General features: G+C 45.0%; 1 protein-coding gene across 3 annotated transcripts; it reads left to right on the top strand.

The window, feature by feature from the left end:
* Window positions 1-13814: 13814 nt before the first annotated feature.
* Window positions 13815-25455, top strand: LOC124121659. 3 transcript variants are annotated; one of them, XM_048385100.1, is made up of 5 exons: window positions 13815-13889; window positions 16350-16759; window positions 17393-17704; window positions 18065-18238; window positions 18531-25455. In XM_048385100.1, exons 2-5 carry the CDS (start codon window positions 16459-16461, stop codon window positions 24749-24751), a joined length of 7008 nt encoding a protein of 2335 aa, XP_048241057.1. In that variant the 5' UTR covers window positions 13815-13889; window positions 16350-16458; the 3' UTR covers window positions 24752-25455. The 3 variants fall into 3 exon arrangements, with proteins under 3 accessions (XP_048241057.1, XP_048241056.1, XP_048241055.1); XM_048385099.1 differs by having other exon boundaries at window positions 13817-13885; XM_048385098.1 differs by lacking the exon at window positions 13815-13889 and having other exon boundaries at window positions 16226-16759.

Genomic DNA, 25455 nt, shown 5'->3' on the forward strand with positions numbered 1-25455 from the left:
GGGAGTAAGAGTAACAGTGATGGTAGAGTCGGGAGTACGGGTAACAGTGATTGTAGAGACGGGAGTACGGGTAACAGTGATGGTAGAGACGGGAGTATGGGTATCAATGCTGGGAGACACGGGAGTATGGGTATCAGTGATGGTAGAGACGGGAGTATGGGTAACAATGATGGGAGGGACGGGAGTACGGGTAACAATGATGGCAGAGACGGGAGTATGGGTATCAGTGATGGTAGACACGGGAGTATGGGTGACAGTGATGGCAGAGACGGGAGTATGGGTATCAGGGATGGTAGAGACGGGAGTATGGGTAACAATGATGGGAGAGACGGGAGTATGGGTATCAGTGATGGTAGAGACGGGAGTATGGGTAACAATGATGGGAGGGACGGGAGTATTGGCATCAGTGATGGTAGAGACGGGAGTATAGGGTAACAATGATGGGAGGGACGAGAGTATGGGTATCAGTGATGGTAGAGACGGGAGTACGGGTATCAGGGATGGTAGAGACGGGAGTATGGGTAACAATGATGGGAGAGACGGGAGTATGGGTATCAGTGATGGTAGAGACGGGAGTATGGGTAACAATGATGGGAGGGACGGGAGTATGGGTATCAGTGATGGGAGAGACGGGAGTATGGGTAACAATGATGGGAGGGACGGGAGTATGGGTATCAGTGATGGGAGAGACGGGAGTAAGGGTAACAATGATGGGAGGGACGGGAGTAGGGGTAACAGTGATGGGAGGGACGGGAGTATGGGTAACAATGATGGGAGAGACGGGAGTAAGGGTAACAATGATGGGAGGGACGGGAGTAGGGGTAACAGTGATGGGAGGGACGGGAGTATGGGTAACAATGATGGGAGAGACGGGAGTACGGGTAACAATGATGGGAGGGACGGGAGTATGGGTATCAGTGATGGTAGAGACGGGAGTAAGGGTAACAATGATTGGAGGGACGGGAGTATGGGTATCAGTGATGTTTGAGACGGGAGTACGGGTTACTGTGATGGTGGAGACGGGAGTACGGGTAACAATGATGGTAGAGACGGGAGCACGGGTAACAGTGATGGTAGAGACGGGAGTAAGGGTAACAGTGATGGTGGAGACGGTAGTAAGAGTAACAGTGATGGTAGAGTAGGGAGTACGGGTAACAGTGATTGTAGAGACGGCAGTACGGGTAACAGTGATGGTAGAGACGGGAGTATGGGTATCAATGATGGGAGACACGGGAGTATGGGTATCAGTGATGGTAGAGACGGGAGTATGGGTAACAATGATGGGAGGGACGGGAGTATGGGTATCAGTGATGGTAGACACGGGAGTACGGGTAACAATGATGGCAGAGACGGGAGTATGGGTATCAGTGATGGTAGACACGGGAGTATGGGTGACAGTGATGGCAGAGACGGGAGTATGGGTATCAGGGATGGTAGAGACTGGAGTATGGGTAACAATGATGGGAGAGACGGGAGTATGGGTATCAGTGATGGTAGAGACGGGAGTATGGGTAACAATGATGGGAGGGACGGGAGTATGGGTATCAGTGATGGTAGACACGGGAGTACGGGTAACAATGATGGCAGAGACGGGAGTATGGGTATCAGTGATGGTAGACACGGGAGTATGGGTGACAGTGATGGCAGAGACGGGAGTATGGGTATCAGGGATGGTAGAGACTGGAGTATGGGTAACAATGATGGGAGGGACGGGAGTATGGGTATCAGTGATGGGAGAGACGGGAGTATGGGTAACAATGATGGGAGGGACGGGAGTAGGGGTAACAGTGATGGGAGGGACGGGATTATGGGTAACAATGATGGGAGAGACGGGAGTATGGGTAACAATGATGGGAGGGACGGGAGTATGGGTATCAGTGATGGTAGAGACGGGAGTAAGGGTAACAATGATTGGAGGGACGGGAGTATGGGTATCAGTGATGTTTGAGACGGGAGTATGGGTAAGAGTGTTGGTAGAGACGGGAGTAAGGGTAACAATGATGGGAGGGACGGGAGTATGGGTATCAGTGATGTTTGAGACGGGAGTACGGGTTACTGTGATGGTGGAGACGGGAGTACGGGTAACAATGATGGTAGAGACGGGAGCACGGGTAACAGTGATGGTAGAGACGGGAGTAAGGGTAACAGTGATGGTGGAGACGGGAGTAAGAGTAACAGTGATGGTAGAGTAGGGAGTACGGGTAACAGTGATTGTAGAGACGGGAGTACGGGTAACAGTGATGGTAGAGACGGGAGTATGGGTATCAATGATGGGAGACACGGGAGTATGGGTATCAGTGATGGTAGAGACGGGAGTATGGGTAACAATGATGGGAGGGACGGGAGTATGGGTATCAGTGATGGTAGACACGGGAGTATGGGTAACAATGATGGCAGAGACGGGAGTATGGGTATCAGTGATGGTAGACACGGGAGTATGGGTGACAGTGATGGCAGAGACGGGAGTATAGGGTAACAATGATGGGAGGGACGAGAGTATGGGTATCAGTGATGGTAGAGACGGGAGTACGGGTATCAGTGATGGGAGAGACGGGAGTATGGGTAACAGTGATGGCAGAGACGGGAGTATGGGTATCAGGGATGGTAGAGACGGGAGTATGGGTAACAATGATGGGAGAGACGGGAGTATGGGTATCAGTGATGGTAGAGACGGGAGTATGGGTAACAATGATGGGAGGGACGGGAGTATGGGCATCAGCGATGGTAGAGATGGGAGTATAGGGTAACAATGATGGGAGGGACGGGAGTATGGGTATCAGTGATGGTAGAGACGGGAGTATGGGTAACAATGATGGGAGAGACGGGAGTATGGGTATCAGTGATGGTAGAGACGGGAGTATGGGTAACAATGATGGGAGGGACGGGAGTATGGGCATCAGCGATGGTAGAGATGGGAGTATAGGGTAACAATGATGGGAGGGACGGGAGTATGGGTATCAGTGATGGGAGAAACGGGAGTATGGGTATCAGTGATGGGAGCGACGGGAGTATTGGTATCAGTGATGGGAGAGACGGGAGTATGGGTAACCATGATGGTAGAGACGGGAGTATGGGTAACAATGATGGGAGAGACCGGAGTACGGGTCACAGTGAGGGGAGAGACGGGAGTATGGGTAACAATGATGGGAGAGACGGGAGTACGGGTTACAGTGATGGGAGAGACGGGAGTATGGGTAACAGTGAGGGGAGAGACGGGAGTAAGGGTAACAATGATGGGAGAGACGGGAGTACGGGTAACAGTGATGGGAGAGACGGGAGTACGGGTATCAGGGATGGGAGAGACGGGAGTATGGGTAACAATGATGGGAGAGACGGGAGTACGGGTTACAGTGATGGGAGAGACGGGAGTATGGGTATCAGTGATGGGAGAGACGGGAGTATGGGTATTAGTGATGGGAGAGACGGGAGTAGGGGTATCAGTGATGGGAGAGACGGGAGTATGGGTAACAATGATGGGAGAGACGGGAGTATAGGTAACAGTGATGGTAGAGACGGGAGTACGGGTTATAGTGAGGGGAGAGACGGGAGTATGGGTAACAATGATGGGAGAGACGGGAGTATGGGTAACAATGATGGTAGAGACGGGAGTATGGGTATCAGTGATGGGAGAAACGGGAGTATGGGTATCAGTGATGGGAGCGACGGGAGTATTGGTATCAGTGATGGGAGAGACGGGAGTATGGGTAACCATGATGGTAGAGACGGGAGTATGGGTAACAATGATGGGAGAGACGGGAGTACGGGTCACAGTGAGGGGAGAGACGGGAGTATGGGTAACAATGATGGGAGAGACGGGTGTAAGGGTTACTGTGATGGTGGAGACGGGAGTACGGGTTACAGTGATGGTGGAGACGGGAGTAAGGGTAACAATGATGGGAGAGACGGGAGTAAGGGTAACAGTGATGGGAGAGACGGGAGTACGGGTCACAGTGATGGTGGAGACGGGAGTACGGGTAACAGTGAGGGGAGAGACGGGAGTATGGGTAACAGTGATGGTAGAGACGGGAGTACGGGTCACAGTGATGGTGGAGACGGGAGTATGGGTAACAATGATGGGAGAGACAGGAGTACGCGTAACAGTGATGGGAGAGACGGGAGTATGGGTCACAGTGATGGTGGAGACGGGAGTATGGGTAACAATGATGGGAGAGACGGGAGTACGCGTAACAGTGATGGGAGAGACGGGAGTAAGGGTAACAGTGATGGTAGAGACGGGAGTACGGGTTACTGTGATGGTGGAGACGGGATTCAGGGTAACAGTGATGGTAGAGACAAGAGTACGGGTAACAGTGATGGTAGAGACGGGAGTAAGAGTAACAGTGATGGTAGAGACGGGAGTACGGGTAACAGTGATGGTAGAGACGGGAGTACGGGTTACAGTGATGGTAGAGACGGGAGTACGGGTTACAGTGATGGTAGAGACGGGAGTATGGGTAACAATGATGGTAGAGACGGGAGTACGGGTTACAGTGATGGTGGAGACGGGAGTATGGGTTACAGTGATGGGAGAGACGGGAGTACGGGTTACAGTGATGGTGGAGACGGGAGTACGGGTTACAGTGATGGGAGAGACGGGAGTATGGGTTACAGTGATGGGAGAGACGGGAGTATGGGTTACAGTGATGGGAGAGACGGGAGTACGGGTTACAGTGATGGTGGAGACGGGAGTATGGGTTACAGTGATGGGAGAGACGGGAGTATGGGTAACAATGATGGGAGAGACGGGAGTACGGGTTACAGTGATGGGAGAGACGGGAGTATGGGTATCAGTGATGGGAGAGACGGGAGTATGGGTATTAGTGATGGGAGAGACGGGAGTAGGGGTATCAGTGATGGGAGAGACGGGAGTATGGGTAACAATGATGGGAGAGACGGGAGTATAGGTAACAGTGATGGTAGAGACGGGAGTACGGGTAACAGTGAGGGGAGAGACGGGAGTATGGGTAACAGTGATGGTAGAGACGGGAGTACGGGTCACAGTGATGGTGGAGACGGGAGTATGGGTAACAATGATGGGAGAGACGGGAGTACGGGTAACAATGATGGGAGAGACGGGAGTACGGGTAACAATGATGGGAGAGACGGGAGTACGGGTAACAGTGATGGGAGAGACGGGAGTACGGGTAACAATGATGGGAGAGACGGGAGTACGGGTAACAATGATGGGAGAGACGGGAGTACGGGTAACAGTGATGGGAGAGACGGGAGTACGGGTAACAATGATGGGAGAGACGGGAGTAAGAGTAACAATGATGGGAGAGACGGGAGTACGGGTAACAGTGATGGGAGAGACGGGAGTATGGGTAACAGTGAGGGGAGAGACGGGAGTAAGGGTAACAATGATGGGAGAGACGGGAGTACGGGTAACAGTGATGGGGGAGACGGGAGTACGGGTATCAGGGATGGGAGAGACGGGAGTATGGGTAACAATGATGGGAGAGCCGGGAGTATGGGTTACAGTGATGGGAGAGACGGGAGTATGGGTATCAGTGATGGGAGAGACGGGAGTATGGGTATTAGTGATGGGAGAGACGGGAGTAGGGGTAAAAGTGATGGGAGAGACGGGAGTATGGGTAACAATGATGGGAGAGACGGGAGTATGGGTAACAGTGATGGGAGAGACGGGAGTACGGGTTACAGTGAGGGGAGAGACGGGAGTATGGGTAACAATGATGGGAGAGACGGGAGTATGGGTAACAATGATGGGAAAGACGGGTGTAAGGGTTACTGTGATGGTGGAGACGGGAGTACGGGTTACAGTGATGGTGAAGACGGGAGTATGGGTAACAATGATGGGAGAGACGGGAGTAAGGGTAACAGTGATGGGAGAGACGGGAGTACGGGTAACAGTGATGGTAGAGACAAGAGTATAGGTAACAGTGATGGGAGAGACGGGAGTACGGGTAACAGTGATGGTAGAGACAAGAGTATAGGTAACAGTGATGGGAGAGACGGGAGTACGGGTAACAGTGATGGTAGAGACAAGAGTATGGGTAACAGTGATGGGAGAGACGGGAGTACGTGTCACAGTGAGGGGAGAGACGGGAGTATGGGTAACAATGATGGGAGAGACGGGAGTAGGGGTAACAGTGATGGTGGAGACGGGAGTAAGGGTAACAGTGATGGGAGAGACGGGAGTACGGGTAACAGTGAGGGGAGAGAACGGAGTAAGGGTAACAGTGATGGTGGAGACGGGAGTACGGGTCACCTTGATGGTGGAGACGGGAGTATGGGTAACAATGATGGGAGAGACGGGAGTACGGGTAATAGTGATGGGAGAGACGGGAGTATGGGTCACAGTGATGGTGGAGACGGGAGTAAGGGTAACAATGATGGGAGAGACGGGAGTACGGGTAACAGTGATGGTAGAGACGGGAGTAAGGGTAACAGTGATGGTAGGGACGGGAGTACGGGTAACAGTGATGGTAGAGAGGGGAGTACGGGTTACTGTGATGGTAGAGACCTGAGTGCGGGTTACAGTGATGGTAGAGACGGGAGTAAGGGTAACAGTGATGGTAGGGACGGGAGTAAGGGTAACAGTGATGGTAGGGACGGGAGTACGGGTAACAGTAATGGTAGAGACGGGAGTACGGGTTACTGTGATGGTAGAGACCTGAGTACGGGTTACAGTGATGGTAGAGACGGGTGTACGGGTTACTGTGATGGTAGAGACGGGTGTACGGGTTACTGTGATGGTAGAGACCGGTGTACGGGTTACTGTGATGGGAGAGGCGGGATTACGGGTTACTGTGATGGTAGAGACGGGTGTACGGGTTACTGTGATGGTAGAGACGGGAGTACGGGTTACTGTGATGGGAGAGACGGGAGTACGGGTTACTGTGATGGTAGAGACCGGTGTAGGGGTTACTGTGATGGGAGAGACGGGAGTAAGGGTTACTGTGATGGTAGAGACGGGAGTACGGGTTACTGTGATGGTAGAGACCGGTGTAGGGGTTACTGTGATGGTAGAGACGGGAGTACGGGTTACTGTGATGGGAGAGACGAGAGTACGGGTTACTGTGATTGTAGAGACCGGTGTAGGGGTTACTGTGATGGGAGAGACGGGAGTACGGGTTACTGTGATGGTAGAGACGGGAGTACGGGTTACTTTGATGGTAGAGACGGGAGTAGGGGTTACTGTGATTGGGAGAGACGGGTGTACGGGTTACTGTGATGGTAGAGACGGGAGTACGGGTTACTGTGATGGGAGAGACGGGAATACGGGTTTCTGTGATGGTAGAGACGGGTGTACGGGTTACTGTGAGGGGAGAGACAGGATTAAATGGAATCCATCTGCCTGAACCAGGATGTAAGAGGCACTGATCTGACCTCGACCCTATGGCCTAAGAATGTACGAATGTGTCTTGCTTGTTCACATATCACGAATCTGTCTTTAACTGTTACTTCTTTACACATTTCTCAAAGATGGACTGAAGGAGTATAATAATCCGCCATTTAAGTGGTTCGAGATGCATATTCACGATTTTATAAACTAAAATATGAAAACGGGTAAAATAGAGGGCACAATTCTCGAACTGATTTGAGTTCACGACCCGTAATCTAAATCTGTATAATATCATTTCTCTGACTTAAATAGCCCAGAGAAAATTGTCCCCTTTGAGAACGGACGGACGGACGCTGAAATCGCTGCATCACCTCGCTGGATCGTCCGCGCCTGTCAAAGGTTTAAACATCGGATTCTTGTCGGTATGTTTTTTATCGGGCGTAGCAGGTATTCATATATTTGGCAAAACACCCACAGTACATTCCCTCATGATGTACATAGACAAATATTATTAAAACTCTTATATGTTAATTTATCTAAACAAACTTTGAATGTTACAGACTGAACGTAGTTTGAAAAGCCTCATACCAGTTATATAGCAACAAATATTATTTGATAATGAATAACGTCCCATACCATGAGTTCTGGCTTGTCAACTTGGACTAATACACAACCACTTCACAAAGCACAAATGTACAAAATCGAAAAACTGTTAAGATATTTTATATAAAATGCGAATTTTTGTCATTGGATCTTTTTTTAAAATATCATAACCCATTTCCGAAATGGTTAGTTAACACCATATGTTTCCAAGATCTCATGCCTGAAAAAACCCCTTGAAACTGAAGGATTTATTGAGATCATTTTTCACTGTGTGCCTCTATATTTTATCTGGCGGCCGCAAGATACTTCCACTGGTGAGATCATTTTTCACTGTGTGCCTCTATATTTTATCTGGCGGCCGCAAGATACTTCCACTGGTAAGATCATTTATCCACTGTATGCCTCTACATTTTATCTGGCGGCCGCAAGATACTTCCACTGGTGAGATCATTTTTCACTGTGTGCCTCTACATTTTATCTGGCGGCCGCAAGATACTTCCACTGGTAAGATCATTTTTTCACTGTGTGCCTCTACATTTTATCTGGCGGCCGCAAGATACTTCCACTGGTGAGATCATTTTTCACTGTGTGCCTCTACATTTTATCTGGCGGCCGCAAGATACTTCCACTGGTGAGATCATTTTTCACTGTGTGCCTCTACATTTTATCTGGCGGCCGCAAGATACTTCCACTGGTGAGATCATTTTTCACTGTGTGCCTCTACATTTTATCTGGCGGCCGCAAGATACTTCCACTGGTGAGATCATTTTTTCACTGTGTGCCTCTATATTTTATCTGGCGGCCGCAAGATACTTCCACTGGTGAGATCATTTTTCACTGTGTGCCTGTGTGTAAGGGTTACTGTAATGGTAGAGTCGGGAGTACGGTAACTGTGATGGTAGAGTCGGGAGTACGGGTTACGGTGATGGTAGAGTCGGGAGTACGGGTTACTGTGATGGTAGAGTCGGGAGTACGGGTTACTGTGATGGTAGAGACCTGAGTACGGGTTACTGTGATGGTAGAGACGGGAGTACGGGTTACTGTGATCGGAGAGACGGGAGTACGGGTTATATTGATGGTAGAGACGGGAGTACGGGTTACTGTGATGGTAGAGACGGGAGTACGGGTTACTGTGATCGGAGAGACGGGAGTACGGGTTACTGTGATGGTAGAGATGGAGTACGGGTTACATTGATGGTAGAGACGGGAGTACGGGTAACTGTGATGGTAGAGATGGAGTACGGGTTACAGTGATGGTAGAGACGGGAGTACGGGTAACAGTGATGTTAGAGACGGGAGTACGGGTTACAGGGATGGTAGAGACGGGAGTACGGGTTACAGTGATGGTAGAGACGGGAGTACGGGTTACAGTGATGGTAGAGACCTGAGTACGGGTAACAGTGATGGTAGAGACGGGAGTACGGGTTACTGTGATGGTAGAGACGGGAGTGGGGGTTACAGGGATGGTAGAGACGGGACTACGGGTTACTGTGATGGTAGAGACCTGAGTACGGGTAACAGTGATGGTAGAGACCTGAGTACGGGTAACAGTGATGGTACAGACGGGTGTACGGGTAACAGTGATGGTAGAGACCGGAGTACGGGTTACTGTGATGGTAGAGACGGGAGTACGGTTAACAGTGATGGTAGAGACAAGAGTACGGGTAACAGTGATGGTAGAGACCTGAGTACGGGTTACAGTGATGGTAGAGACGGGAGTAAGGGTTACAGTGATGGTAGAGACGGGTGTACGGGTTACAGTGATGGTAGAGACCTGAGTACGGGTTAAAGTGATGGTAGAGACGGGAGTAAGGGTTACAGTGATGGTAGAGACGGGAGTACGGGTTACAGTGATGGTAGAGACCTGAGTACGGGTAACAGTGATGGTAGAGACGGGAGTACGGGTTACTGTGATGGTAGAGACGGGAGTACGGGTTACTGTAATGGTAGAGACGGGAGTACGGGTAACTGTGATCGGAGAGACGGGAGTGGGGGTTACTGTGATGGTGGAGACGGGAGTACGGGTTACTGTGATCGGAGAGACGGGAGTACGGGTTACTGTGATGGTGGAGACGGGTGTACGGGTTACATTGATGGTAGAGACGGGTGTACGGGTTACTGTGATGGTGGAGACGGGTGTACGGGTTACTGTAGTGGTGGAGACGGGAGTACGGGTAACAGTGATGGTAGAGTCGGGAGTACGGGTTACTGTGATGGTAGAGACCTGAGTACGGGTTACAGTGATGGTAGAGACGGGTGTACGGGTTACTGTGATGGTAGTGACGGGAGTATGGGTTACTGTGATCGGAGAGACGGGAGTACTGGTTACTGTGATGGTAGAGACGGGAGTACGGGTTACTGTGATGGTGTAGACGGGTGTACGGGTTACTGTGATGGGAGAGACAGGATTAAATGCAATCCATCTGCCTGAACCAGGATGTAAGAGGCACTGATCTGACCTCGACCCTATGGCCTAAGAATGTACGAATGTGTCTTGCTTGTGTACATATCACGAGTCCTTTAACTGTTACTTCTTTACACAATTCTCAAAGATGGACTGAAGGAGTATAATAATCCGCCATTTAAGTGGTTCGAGATGCATATTCACGATTTTATAAACTAAAATATGAAAACGGGTAAAATGGAGGGCACAATTCTCGAACTGATTTGAGTTCACGACCCGTAATCTAAATCTGTATAATATCATTTCTCTGACTTAAATAGCCCAGAGAAAATTGTCCCCTTTGAGAACGGACGGACGGACGCTGAAATCGCTGCATCACCTCGCTGGATCGTCCGCGCCTGTCAAAGGTTTAAACATCGGATTCTTGTCGGTATGTTTTTTATCGGGCGTAGCAGGTATTCATATATTTGGCAAAACACCCACAGTACATTCCCTCATGATGTACATAGACAAATATTATTAAAACTCTTATATGTTAATTTATCTAAACAAACTTTGAATGTTACAGACTGAACGTAGTTTGAAAAGCCTCATACCAGTTATATAGCAACAAATATTATTTGATAATGAATAACGTCCCATACCATGAGTTCTGGCTTGTCAACTTGGACTAATACACAACCACTTCACAAAGCACAAATGTACAAAATCGAAAAACTGTTAAGATATTTTATAAAAAATGCGAATTTTTGTCATTGGATCTTTTTTTAAAATATCATAACCCATTTCCGAAATGGTTAGTTAACACCATATGTTTCCAAGATCTCATGCCTGAAAAAAACCCCTTGAAACTGAAGGATTTATTGAGATCATTTTTCACTGTGTGCCTCTATATTTTATCTGGCGGCCGCAAGATACTTCCACTGGTAAGATCATTTTTCACTGTGTGCCTCTATATTTTATCTGGCGGCAGCAAGATACTTCCACTGGTAAGATCATTTATCCACTGTATGCCTCTACATTTTATCTGGCGGCCGCAAGATACTTCCACTGGTGAGATCATTTTTTCACTCTGTGCCTCTACATTTTATCTGGCGGCCGCAAGATACTTCCACTGGTGAGATCATTTTTTCACTGTGTGCCTCTCTATTTTATCTGGCGGCCGCAAGGTACTTCCACTGGTGAGATCATTTTTCACTGTGTGCCTCTATATTTTATCTGGCGGCCGCAAGATACTTCCACTGGTGAGATCATTTTTCACTGTGTGCCTCTATATTTTATCTGGCGGCCGCAAGATACTTCCACTGGTGAGATCATTTTTCACTGTGTGCCTCTATATTTTATCTGGCGGCCGCAAGATACTTCCACTGGTAAGATCATTTATCCACTGTATGCCTCTACATTTTATCTGGCGGCCGCAAGATACTTCCACTGGTGAGATCATTTTTCCACTGTATGCCTCTACATTTTATCTGGCGGCCGCAAGATACTTCCACTGGTGAGATCATTTTTCACTGTGTGCCTCTATATTTTATCTGGCGGCCGCAAGATACTTCCACTGGTGAGATCATTTTTCACTGTGTGCCTCTATATTTTATCTGGCGGCCGCAAGATACTTCCACTGGTAAGATCATTTTTCACTGTGTGCCTCTATATTTTATCTGGCGGCCGCAAGATACTTCCACTGGTAAGATCATTTTTCACTGTGTGCCTTTATATTTTATCTGGCAGCCGCAAGATACTTCCACTGGTAAGATCATTTATCCACTGTATGCCTCTACATTTTATCTGGCGGCTGCAAGATACTTCCGCTGGTGAGATCTAATTCTCTTCTAATGGCTCACCAAGCAGGTGATACCTACTTTAGAATCAAAGCTCAATCTTACGGATACAATCTCCAACCTGACGTTTGCCAGGGCACTGATCTGGAAGTAATTCTGGCAAAATATAGAGGCTTACAGTGAAAAATGATCTCACCAGTGGCGGGTATGGGTCACCGTAGATAATGACAGTCCTATTATTACAGGTACCCTAATATTATTAAATTTGTTACACTGCTGTCAAACCCAAAAAGAAGAATCTTACAAAATGTTTTCATGTACATATATTATGCCTCTTTATACCGACATAACCTTATGAAAGAATAATCTTAGCTGCTTGGTATTAGGAAAGTAATGTACATTAAGTACATATTTATAGATATTTGCCATCTGAATAACTTACAAACAAAAGAGTTATAAATGGTATTAAACTATTAGGCTGTCATATGATATTGTGGGACGTGATATTAAAAATGGTTTAGTATAGTTATATGTATATGAAATGATATGATGTGACATGACAGGATGTGATATGATACGATAAGTGTTGTGGTGTGATATGATACATGAGGGGATATGATGCAATATGTTATGTTTATTATAGAAATTGTGTAAATACTGTTTTTTTAGTGTACATATTATTTGGCTTGCGGTCTTCCAGTGTTGAATAAATATTGATTGATTGATATTATATAAATTGGCATGGAATGACATGGCATTATATGGTATGATATGATAAGATATGATGGGACAAGCTATGAAATTGCTAATGTGTTGTGTGATATGACAGGCTGAAATGTGATATAATATAGGTGTGATATATGGTACGATGGTATGTATGGTATGTTATTGTATGATAATGGTATATAGAATATGTTGTAGGATATAACAAGTTGTGATATGGTAAAATAGAAATTATGAAATTACAGGGAATGGTATTGTACTGTACCATTATGTACCAGTATGTGTGAAATTTTGCGACTGTGTTGAGATGCGATGTAAAATGACGTGAGGTGATTTGGTGAAATATGTACATAAATTGTATAAAATTGTATATTCTTCAAATTGTTCTATAGGCCTGTGGCCTCTTCAGTAGGTGAAATAAAGATTGATGATGATTGATGACAGACCTAAACCTACAGGTGTGGTGCATACACACTATTCTGGTGTCTATAGAATGGACACTATGACATATTATGAGACTAAAACAAGTATGCATAACTTACTTACTTACTGTTGGATAGTTCACGTGCTCTTTCCTTCATAAGAAGAAAGACCCGTTTTATATCTGGTGCTAATAGAAAGCTAATAGAGCTGGTACCCCTATTCGTTACACGGATTTGTATTCATTTCTCACCGCTTCATGTTAAGCCACACTGAGCTACGTCCCATGACTGGAAAAAGACTCGTACTTTGCATTGGCCAAAGTACAAGCCAATCTGCATGTAAGCTGGTTCCCGGCTCCCTATGCGCGTCGTCAACTTGCAATTGTGACATTGGAGACGGGGCCCAGCTTAATCTGCCTGAGCTTGCGTCACGTAGCACCTGGAGAACCAGTTTTTGCCCTTGCCGTCGGGTGGCGCTTGTGTTATTTAGCGAGGCATGCTAGCGCTGTGGAGGAGCTTGCTTCCGTTGTCCTACCCAGAATGTGAGGAGCTTATAAACAGTTATATTTAGCACAGGTTTTTCCAGCTTCCTTGTAGAGGGTCTTGACTCTGGTTTCGTCCACACATTTCTCCATCATACAACACAGTAAGTAAGTGTCCACGGTGTTATGTTTGTTTGTATACCTCATTGTAACACTCTTCAATGTCTGGTTGAATTTGAGAACGAATGGGACAGTGTGTATTCTGACATAAGACTCCCAACTCGGCGTAGATGACTGAACTAAAACGAAACGAAACGAAACTAGTTTCAGTATTCTTGTTTATTACAGAATGACGAATAACAGCAGAAGATATAGAGGTCCAGTACTTGGACTGTTCTGAAGCATTGTTTGTAAGCAATAGTCGGTAACCCTGAACTTACTCGGGTGTACTTGGCTTATTCTGCGAGAGGAGTTTCTGCTCCAGTGGTCACATCTATAATACGGCGTGTGTAGGCTTATAACCTCAAACTTTTGTTTGGAAGCAAACGCACTTATTCTGAAATAAGAACAACCTGGTCAATGCAAGCCTTACGTATTGTTTTACATAATTATATCGACATCCTACAACCGCAACACTGCCAACTCCCCGACGCGCACGTGATCGCATCTCGTTTTATGTTTGCTCGTTTTCAAACAACAAAACAACAAAAAGACTCCTGTGAGTGTTATAAAGGCATGTAGCCGATTGTTAGACAATGATTGTAACTGTATTACATTGTTTCTGTTGAGATTCAGTAGAAGGTCATTGCTTTGTATTTGGACAATGTTTAGTTGTCAGGAATGTAATATTATGTATTCTAAGTAGTGGTGTTGAAGTTATTATATTTAATTATCTGTAAAATTCCCGAATAGGATGGATGTCAAGCGTTATTGAAACATGTAGAATATTATGTGATGTTCTAGTGACACTGGACTTGTCAAGCACTGTGTGGAATGTGCTGGAAGCTAGTTATATCACACATTATCTGACATTACATCAAGACCAGTTTCCATATGAACATCACTTTTCACCCTTGTGTTCAGCCTGAGCCTATCTCGGAAGCTTGATCACTGTTGCAGATAGGTGTACATTATTATCACCTCCATCATATTTTGCATTTGATACTGATATTGAATATTGTACTACTACTCTATTGCATACTATCATTGTAATTGCTGTGCAGTATTTTGTATTGGTTTGTAAACTTAGCAGTCAACTGACATGTACTAAGGAGAGATCAGATAAAAATCATTGCAATCTGTCTTTCTTTTATTGGATTGTCACTGGTCGCAGTTGGAGAAATCACAGCTAAGGGAATCAACCCAGGATATTATGTCATATTGTTCACGTGGTTACGAGAATGGCCAGTTGTAAATGTCTGCGCATCTATTGCACATCTGCAGCGGTACAGGGAGGTTAACAGCAGGGTGTCAGGGTGCATCAGTTACATGCCAGACCGTAGGGCTGATGGTTTATGATAAACTGTTGAGAGGGCGGTCCCTCTATTTTCGATAAATTGATAAAAGCATGTGTTACTATTTGTTTTGACTACAAAAATTGAGTGTGACACCTGAAAAAATAGAAAAAGAAATTTGCATAACTGAGGTGGTGCAGGTGGTCACGTGACACGTGCTGTTAAGACGATGGCTATAACTCGTTCAGTTGGTCGACGGGAAATTTTTTATTCTGTTATAACGCGACGATTGGGAATAAAAAAAGTGGAAAGTGGAAAGTGGCGATAACTGATCGGTGACTTATATGGTTAAGATGACGGCACATGCATGGAGGATAAATTCGCAAATGAAAATAATATTTCATGTTTTGGGATATATTCTTAATGAAATTGGAACAGTTCATGATATATCTTTTTCAAAATGAAACAGATGAATGGCCCAACTTTCATGTTTCAGTGTGAGGACATTGTTGCATCAAAGATACCGGTACTCCTCCAACATTTGCATAAAGGAACTTACATAACATTAATGAACCTTTAAATCAAGTAACGATTAATGCTTATTTTATAATCAACTGGTGAAGTTTTGACATGTAGACCCTTGTTCTTTGCGGGGAGTTTGTTTTGACAGTAAACCTTGTTTCTCCTTGATTAATATGACATGTAAACATGAAATGTATTTCTGAAACAGCACCTCACGAAATATAATGATGACATGTTTACGATCTGATTCCTATAATTGGCTCATGAGGTACAACGCTGTGTAAGCCTTAATATGTTGCTTCATATGCTTTTCTGAAATTCAAGTGAGCTTTAATATGTTGTGGCTATGGCGTCCAACGGCGCCTCAATCTGCCTCTGTGGGATCTTTTAAACACGACGGAGGCTATTTGGAGAAATGCTTTTTATGGTAATTATGTGGTCATTATCAAAATGTAATGAAATCTGGTAAATGTGTAATAAGTGGGGTTCAACATATGTGCTCCTTTTTACCTTGATTTTACCTTCTTACTTCGACCATACTGAAAGGTAACATTGTCGTGACTCCTTATCCAGGTGAGCTGCAGCGCTGTGGCGGAAAATGTAGGACTGTCCTGCAGACAGACGTTGTACACATTAGGCGGTTTTGTTGTAGGATGATGATGACGAATGTGGTGCCAACTTAGATTGAAGACCCTCATGAAAGACAGGAAGTAGTGAAGAATCTTCAAAGATAGAGATTAGAGTGGCTGAAGTTGTTGAATATGGCCGAGATGGAGAAAGGTCAAAGTGACACAGACAGTGAAGAATGTACACCAGCAAATTGCAGGAGGAAAAGCATTGATGAGGACAACCCGCCTGGAACCACTGATGGATCAGGCAGTACTGTGGAGGATGCAGGAAATAAAGATGTTGATGAAGAGAGTGCTGACGAATGTTTGTTTGGTGACATGACAGATGAAGAAGAGGGAGATGAAATCGAAGATATGTATCAACTTGGAGCATGTGCTACAAAGGTCAAATTCCAGACGGTTCAACAACAGTCGTACCAACTTGTAGGTAAAGGTATGTATGCTTACAGGAAGTAAGGCTAGGTAATGATGGCCTCTTGACAGCAACAAGTCTGATTGGTCAACAGGAGGGTTATAGAAGGGACATAACTCGTATTAGCCACTGGTGGCGCTAAGATTGAGCACAGTAATCGTAGCCCAGTACTGCAAAGTTGGAAACTGGACTTTAGAGTCAGTTAACTCCCTTTCCTCGGGAAGATGTACTCATACATGTGATATAACACTAATAGGCTGAAGTGGCATTAAATTATTTCGTCATAATTCAGGTGAGCCACAGAGCATTGTGGCTATACTGCCTCACAATAATGGAAACACAATATGAGTTATGAATAGCCATGTCAAGTAATCATCTTAATCAAAATCCATAGTTTACTCCCAGCCGCTCTTGCCATAATGTCATCGGAAGTTAAACTATGAATTGATCACATTTCTTTTCAAAAACTGTCCTCTAAATTTTCATTGCGATCCAACTGTAATCATCGCCAATTAGGAAACAACCAAAACAGTGTTTTATTGCAACATGCTGAGATATAAAGATGTCGGTCAGAACAGGCCATTGGCTGAGTAACCATAAGGTTTTCCTGAAACTAATCCGAATGGATAATAGCCATGTTTGTTCCCATCATAGACACCACGGCACTAGCACAACACATTGTGGGATATTGTCAGCAACCACAGGGAGAGGTAATGTCAGCACTACAGCAGGGGACACAACTCCAGCCAGCTTCAGCTGCTGATGTTGATCAGACAACAAGTCAGACACAGATGTCAACAACTACGTCTTGTGTAGTCCCCGAAACAACGATTGCACAAGTCCCGAGAACAGCAGCACTGACACCAGCATCCACATCCTCCCTTCCCAGAATACCAGGATCTATTGTATCAGAGATACAGTCATCAGGGCTACCTGGGGTACCAGTGCCTGTGGATTCTCCCGCAGGTGAGCGCTGTTACATGATACACACACATGACTAATGGTTCAGATTTCTAATACTTACAATAGGATAAGTACAAATGACACTTTTTAGGGAATATCCAGTGGCATCTATGCCTACATTTTTGGGCAGGGTGACTGTAACCGTATACAGCCTCAATACAATCTCACCCGGACTGATCAGAGAGTTGTAAGCTCTGCTCTATTTCAGGTTAGACATTTTAGAAAACGTAATGAGACCTTTAATGGAAATATAATGACTAATATGGAGTAGTATGCCTCTCCTCATGATCGTTGTCTATAGAGATATCTAGGTTCAAACATGGAAAACATCTGTGAGGGCTTCAGTCCCAGTTTCTGTTTCAGTTGTCCAGTACAACAATTTCTACGTACGGCAGAGTTTTGAGGATGTGACAGTCAGGGGCGCCAGGAATCTGAACTTTGGCGGAACCCAGAACATTAGAGGAACACAGGACGATGGTGCACCTCGAACCAACCAGGAAGAGGAGAAACCACTGACTGCAGCACAGAAGATCAGGAGTGAGTTATCTACTTACTTTCCTTAACTGTCTGATCTCGTTTAGAACAATAACTTACACAGAAATGAGAAATGCTGTGAGAAAACATGTTTCAGTTTGATCAGTTTGATAGATAATATTTTTAATATTTTGTGTTCGCAGGGCACGTGTCAACATAAGGATGCTCAGAGTCAAACCTTATTTGATGATGGCTACAATATGTTCCTTTAACTGAGAATAAATTATCATAATAATAAGATTGTTATCTTTATCATAGATTTTTTAATATAGTCAATTATGAAATTGTTTTACAGAAAGAACGGAATCCAGGATACAGTCGTGGACTAAAGACATGGTGGAGACAGAAGGCCTGCAGAAAGTGACAGACAAACTAGACAGAGGAGCAACATGGGTGACAATTAAAGGAAGACCAGGAGAGGGGAAGTCTACAATAGCCTACATGGCTCTCAAAGATCAGCACACTCAGGGGAGACAAGTGTATCAGGTGGTGTCGCCGGAGGAGTTCAATGAGGTCATAACGGCCAGCACTAACCCTGTCATTATGTTAGATGACATATTCGGTGATTTGGAATTTGATGTAGCAGAATGGGCCAAGTGGAGACCAAGTCTACAACCTGTTGTGGATGTGAAAGATCCTGATAAATATACAGAAAAAGATTCCATAGACAAGTCCACTAATATCAATAATGGTTTAAAGAGAACAAAAGATGAGCAAACAGAGCTGAAAAGAACGGCGCCTAACAAAGACCAAACTATCATAATCCTCGTAGGCCGTGACTATGTGCTGAAATCCTCACTGGCAGACTTGGGAAAGATGGCAGATTACATATCTAGTCCCCTGTATGTTGTGGAAGTTTCTTCTCAGAGAGACTCTTATGAACGAAGGAAGATTTGGCATGTTCATGTCAAAACAAAGACAAAGATGGACTTTGATGAGTCAACTGTGTCTCAGATATGTCAGGCTGACTGTCCACACGGCTTTCCCCATGTATGTAAACTGTTTGTCACGACATATGGAAAGGATCAGACTCAACTTTCAGCAGAGACTGTTTTAGATTTTTTTAAAATGCCTCTTGTGTTCCTCAAAAAGACTTTGGATAAATTTCTTAACGATAAGATAAAGCGTTCACTGTTCATGGCTATGATTAAAAGAGATGGGAAGATTAGTGGACAGGAGTTGGAGGAGGATGATAATCTTGCGTATGAAAGCATAACAGCTGCTGATGATTTGGTTGGATCTTATCTCAAGAAGGAAGATGACACATACATGTTTGACCATCCCTCTATATATGACTGTGTTGCTTTAATACTCAGTACAAAACAATCAAAGTTTGTCATCGAAAATTGTAGTTTGTCATTCATCCATCAGCGACTTCGTCTTAAACCATCCACAAGACAAAGGGAAAATGTTCCTAGTGAGACAGGTCTTGTTGCAAATATCTCATGGACCTTTGCTCGAGATTTAGCTAGAAGATTTGCAACTGAAATTGAGAGAAGCAATTTGTTGCATGTCTTATCGCACGAGGCATGTTGTAATTCAGAGTTTATTGACTTGCTCATGGACTGTCTGAAGACAAACTGTCACATGTCTGTTCCTGATCTTCTGAAACTAGCTGATAATTCTTCAAGACAATACGTTTTAACCGGCAAGTCACATTCATTTTTGAAATTGCTTTCAAGCAACAAGTCACATCATCTGATCAAATTTATTATGGAGAAAGAAAACATATCATTCAGCCAAAGTGAAATGCGTGACATTTTACTTGGGGTGTGCAAGAATGCTGCTTGTAGTGTATTGACCTACATCAGTGAACACATGAAGCTTGACATGGATGCTAGATATGGTCGGCATAATGTAACTCCGATCATGTTAGCAGCAGAAACCAAAAACAGTGAGTTTGTCGATCAGATTCTGGCCCTTGCCCCTGACCTGAATGCAAGCGATTGTGAAGGACAGACTGTCTTTCATTACCTTTGCAAGTATGGCCTTACATCAGCCGTGGAACAAGCGATTAACACGGGTGTGGATGTCAATGTGCATCGTGTAAATGGTGACCCTTTGTACCTTGCCATACAAAATGGTCACTTAGGGGTGGTGAGACTGCTGGTGAAAACAGGATTTGATCTGGATAACCAGAAAGGTCTTAGATTTGCTTCCATGAGCCAGAACAAGGACATGGTAGACTTTCTTTTAGACAGAGGAGCACAGGTTGATGGTGATGCTGTAAACAGTGCTTGTGAGGTGGGGAACTTGACTATGGTCAAAATGTTATTTGAGAAGGGTGCTACTGTTAACATGATGTCATCTAATGGAGACACTCCACTTCACAGCTCATGTAGACAACACTCAGATGTTATGTCATTTCTGCTGGCCAAAGGAGCAAGTGTGAATCAACTTTCATCTGATACAGGTGACTCACCACTTCATACAGCAGCACATCAGGGATATACAGTGTATGTCAATGTGTTACTGAAGGCAGGATCTCATGTGAATGTACAGAATAATACAGGTGACACACCACTTCATAGTAGTGCAGCAGCATTCTTTGGATCTGCAGCGTGTTTTGGAGTGTTACTGAAGGCTGGGGCTAATGTGAATGTACAGAATAATACAGGTGACACACCACTTCATTCAGCAGCAGCAGCAGCAGCAGAAAAATGGTTTGTGTCTACAGAGTATATTGAAGTGTTACTGAAGGCTGGGGCTAATGTGAATGTACAGAATAAGACAGGTGACACACCACTTCATTCAGCAGCAGCAGCAGATTGCGCGTTTAAACCTACAGAGTGTATTAAATTGTTACTGAAGGCTGGGGCTGATGTGAATGTACAGAATAATACAGGTGACACACCACTTCATTCAGCAGCAGCAGCAGAAAACGCGTTTGAACCTACAGAGTTTATTAAAGTGTTACTGAAGGCTGGGGCTGATGTGAATGTACAGAATAATACAGGTGACACACCACTTCATACAACAGCAGCAGTGAGGGGATTTACAGATCGTATTGAAGTGTTACTGAAGGCTGGGGCTGATGTGAATGTACAGAATAAAACAGGTGACACGCCACTTCATACAGCAGCAGCAGCAGAAAAAACGTTTAAACCTACAGAGTATATTAAAGTGTTACTGAAGGCTGGGGCTGATGTGAATGTACAGAATAATACAGGTGACACGCCACTTCATAGAGCAGCAGTGAGGGGATCTACAGAGTGGATGAAAGTGTTACTGAAGGCTGGGGCTGATTTGAATATACAGAATAATACAGGTGACACACCACTTCATACAGCAGCAGTGAGGGGATCTACAGAGTGGATTAAAGTGTTACTGAAGGCTGGGGCTGATGTGAATGTACAGAATAATACAGGTGACACACCACTTCATACAGCAGCGTTGTTTGGATCTAAAGAGTGTATTGAAGTGTTACTGAAGGCTGGGGCTGATGTGAATGTACAGAATAATACAGGTGACACACCACTTCATACAGCAGCAGTGAGGGGAATTACAGAGTGTACTGAAGTGTTACTGAAGGCTGGGGCTGATGTGAATGTACAGAATAAGACAGGTGACACACCACTTCATAGTAGTGCAGGAGCATTGTTTGGTTCTGAAGAGTGCGTTGAAGAGTTACTGAAGGCTGGGGCTGATGTGAATGTACAGAATAATACAGGTGACACACCACTTCATTCAGCAGCAGCAGCAGACAAATTGTTTGTATCTACAGAGTGTGTTGAAGTGTTACTGAAGGCTGGGGCTGATGTGAATGTACAGAATAATACAGGTGACACACCACTTCATACAGCAGCAGCAGCAGCAGCAGCAGGAAAGTTGTTTGTGTCTACAGAGCGTATTGAAGTGTTACTGAAGGCTGGGGCTGATGTGAATGTACATAATAATACAGGTGACACACCACTTCATACAGCAGCAGCAGCAGCAGCAGCAGCAGAAAAAACGTTTAAACCTACAGAGTGTATTAAAGTGTTACTGAAGGCTGGGGCTGATGTGAATGTACAGAATAATACAGGTGACACACCACTTCATACAGCAGCAGTGAGGGGATCTACAGAGTGTATTCAAGTGCTACTGAAGGCAGGAGCTGATGTGAATGTACAGAATAAGACAGGTGACACAACACTTCATAGTAGTGCAGAAGCATTGTTTGGATCTGCAGAGTGTGTTGAAGTGTTACTGAAGGCTGGGGCTGATGTGAATGAACAGAATAATACAGGTGACACACCACTTCATAAAGCAGCAGTGAGGGGAACTACAGGGTTTATTAAAGTGTTACTGAAGGCTGGGGCTGATGTGAATGTACAGAATAAGACAGGTGACACACCACTTCATAGTAGTGCAGCAGCATCGTTTGGATCTGCAGAGTGTATTAACGTGTTTCTGAAGGCAGGAGCTGATGTGAATGTACAGAATAAGACAGGTGACACACCACTTCATAGTAGTGCAGCAGTGAGGGGATCTGCAGAGTGTGTTGAAGTGTTACTGAAGGCTGGGGCTGATGTGAATGTACAGAATAAGACAGGTGACACACCGCTTTATAGTAGTGCAGCAGCATCGTTTGGATCTGCAGAGTGTATTAAAGTGTTTCTGAAGGCAGGAGCTGATGTGAATGTACAGAATAATACCGGTGACACACCACTTCATAGTAGTGCAGCAGTGAGGGGATCTGCAGAGTGTGTTGAAGTGTTACTGAAGGCTGGGGCTGATGTGAATGTACAGAATAATACAGGTGATACACCACTTCATAGTAGCGCAGCAGCATTGTTTGGATCTGCAGAGTGTGTTGAAGTGTTACTGAAGGCTGGGGCTGATGTGAATGTACAAAATAATAAAGGTGACACACCACTTCATAGTAGTGCAGGAGCATTGTTTGGATCTTCGGATTGTGTTGAAGTGCTACTGAAGGCTGGGTCTGATGTGAATGTACAGAATAATACAGGTGACACACCACTTCATAGTAGTGCAGCAGCATCGTTTGGATCTGCAGAGTGTGTTGAAGTGTTACTGAAGGCTGGGGCTGATGTGAATGTACAGAATAATACAGGTGACACACCACTTCATTCAGCAGCCGCAGCAGAAAAATTGTTTGTGTCTACAGAGCGTATTGAAGTGTTACTGAAGGCTGGGGCTGATGTGAATGTACAGAATAATACAGGTGACACACCACTTCATAGTAGTGCAGCAGCATCGTTTGGATCTGCAGAGAGCATTGAAGTGTTACTGAAGGCTGGGGCTGATGTGAATGTACAGAATAATACAGGTGACACACCACTTCATACAGCAGCCGCAGCAGTAAAAGCGTTTAAACCTACAGAGTGTATTAAAGTGTTACTGAAGGCTGGGGCTGATGTGAATGTACAGAATAAGACAGGTGACACACCACTTCATAGTAGTGCAGCAGCATCGTTTGGTTCTGCAGAGTGCATTGAAGTGTTACTGAAGGCTGGGGCTGATGTGAATGTACAGAATAATACAGGTGACACACCACTTCATACAGCAGCAGCAGCAGCAGTAAAAGCGTTTAAACCTACAGAGTGTATTAAAGTGTTACTGAAGGCTGGGGCTGATGTGAATGTACAGAATAAGACAGGTGACACACCACTTCATACAGCAGCAGCGAGGGGATCTACAGAGTCTATTAAAGTGTTACTGAAGGCTGGGGCTGATGTGAATGTACAGAATAATACAGGTGACACACCACTTCATAGTAGTGCAGCAGCATTGTTTGGATCTGCAGAGTGTGTTGAAGTGTTACTGAAGGCTGGGGCTGATGTGAATGTACAGAATAATACAGGTGACACACCACTTCATACAGCAGCAGTGAGGGGATCTACAGAGTGTATTAAAGTGTTACTGAAGGCTGGGGCTGATGTGAATGTACAGAATAAGACAGGTGACACACCACTTCATACAGCAGCAGCGAGGGGATCTACAGAGTGTATTAAAGTGTTACTGAAGGCTGGAGCTGATGTGAATGTACAGAATAATACAGGTGACACGCCACTTCATAGAGCAGCAGTGAGGGGATATACAGTGTGTGTCGATGTGTTACTGAAGGCTGGGGCTGATGTGAATGTACAGAATAATACAGGTGACACATCACTTCATAGTAGAGCAGCAGCATTGTTTGGATCTACAGAGTGTTTTGAAGTGTTACTGAAGGCTGGGGCTGATGTGAATGTACAGAATAATACAGGTGACACACCACTTCATACAGCAGCAGCAGCAGCAAAATGGTTTAAACCTACAGAGTGTATTGAAGTGTTACTGAAGGCTGGGGCTGATGTGAATGTACAGAATAATACAGGTGACACACCACTTCATACAGCAGCAGTGAGGGGATTTACAGAGTGTATTAAAGTGTTACTGAAGGTTGGGGCTGATGTGAATGTACAGAATAAGACAGGTGACACAGCACTGCATACAGCTTCATGTGTAGGATCTACAGATTGTATTGAAGTATTACTGAAGGCTGAAGCTGACGTGTTACACACCACTTCGTAAAACAGCATAGCAGGGATGTGCAGAGTGTGTTGGGTGAAGATCTTATTCCATGTCATAGTTACCCATGCATTACACACTGGTAAATACGTCTCAGATTTCATCAGTATATATATAGTTATGGGCGTGGCAAAGTAGCCTGGTCGGTAAGGTTTCTGCTCCTGTGGACTGGGTTTGACTTCCTGGAAAGTTTACCCACATAATTAGAGTTGAAGCATTGACAAATCGTACCCACTCACTCTCTTACTCCACATCCTGTACCTGTCAAATAGTCATTTTGTTTTGGCTATGTTTACATCATTCTGTGGTTTGTAAATCGCTCTCTCTCCCCCTAGCCGATAACCACCTACCCACGAACCCTCAAATTTCTATTTATGCAAGTACTTGATCACCTTACGTTCGTTGAGTTTGTCCATTTTCCAAAAGTCACAGATTGGTCCTTATTTTACCGAGTTGTCAAAGGGAAAGAACTTCCCTAGCTGACTCAAGTTTTTGTGGACATACACCAACGACATCATGTCTACGACAAAGGATTTCTCTGCTTCTAAGTTCCGACTGTGAGGCTAAGAACTTGTCAATTAACCCCTGTAGGACTGAAAAAAAAATACATTGACTCACCGGTGTAATGTACAGAATATAGTGTGAATGTAGTGCAGTTGCAACCTTCAACATGTTCGTCTAGCTTCTATAGACTCCCTGGTGTAATG

Source organism: Haliotis rufescens, unplaced genomic scaffold (assembly GCF_023055435.1).
Source record: "Haliotis rufescens isolate VD_foot unplaced genomic scaffold, xgHalRufe1.0.p SCAF_53, whole genome shotgun sequence".
NCBI lineage: Eukaryota > Metazoa > Mollusca > Gastropoda > Lepetellida > Haliotidae > Haliotis > Haliotis rufescens.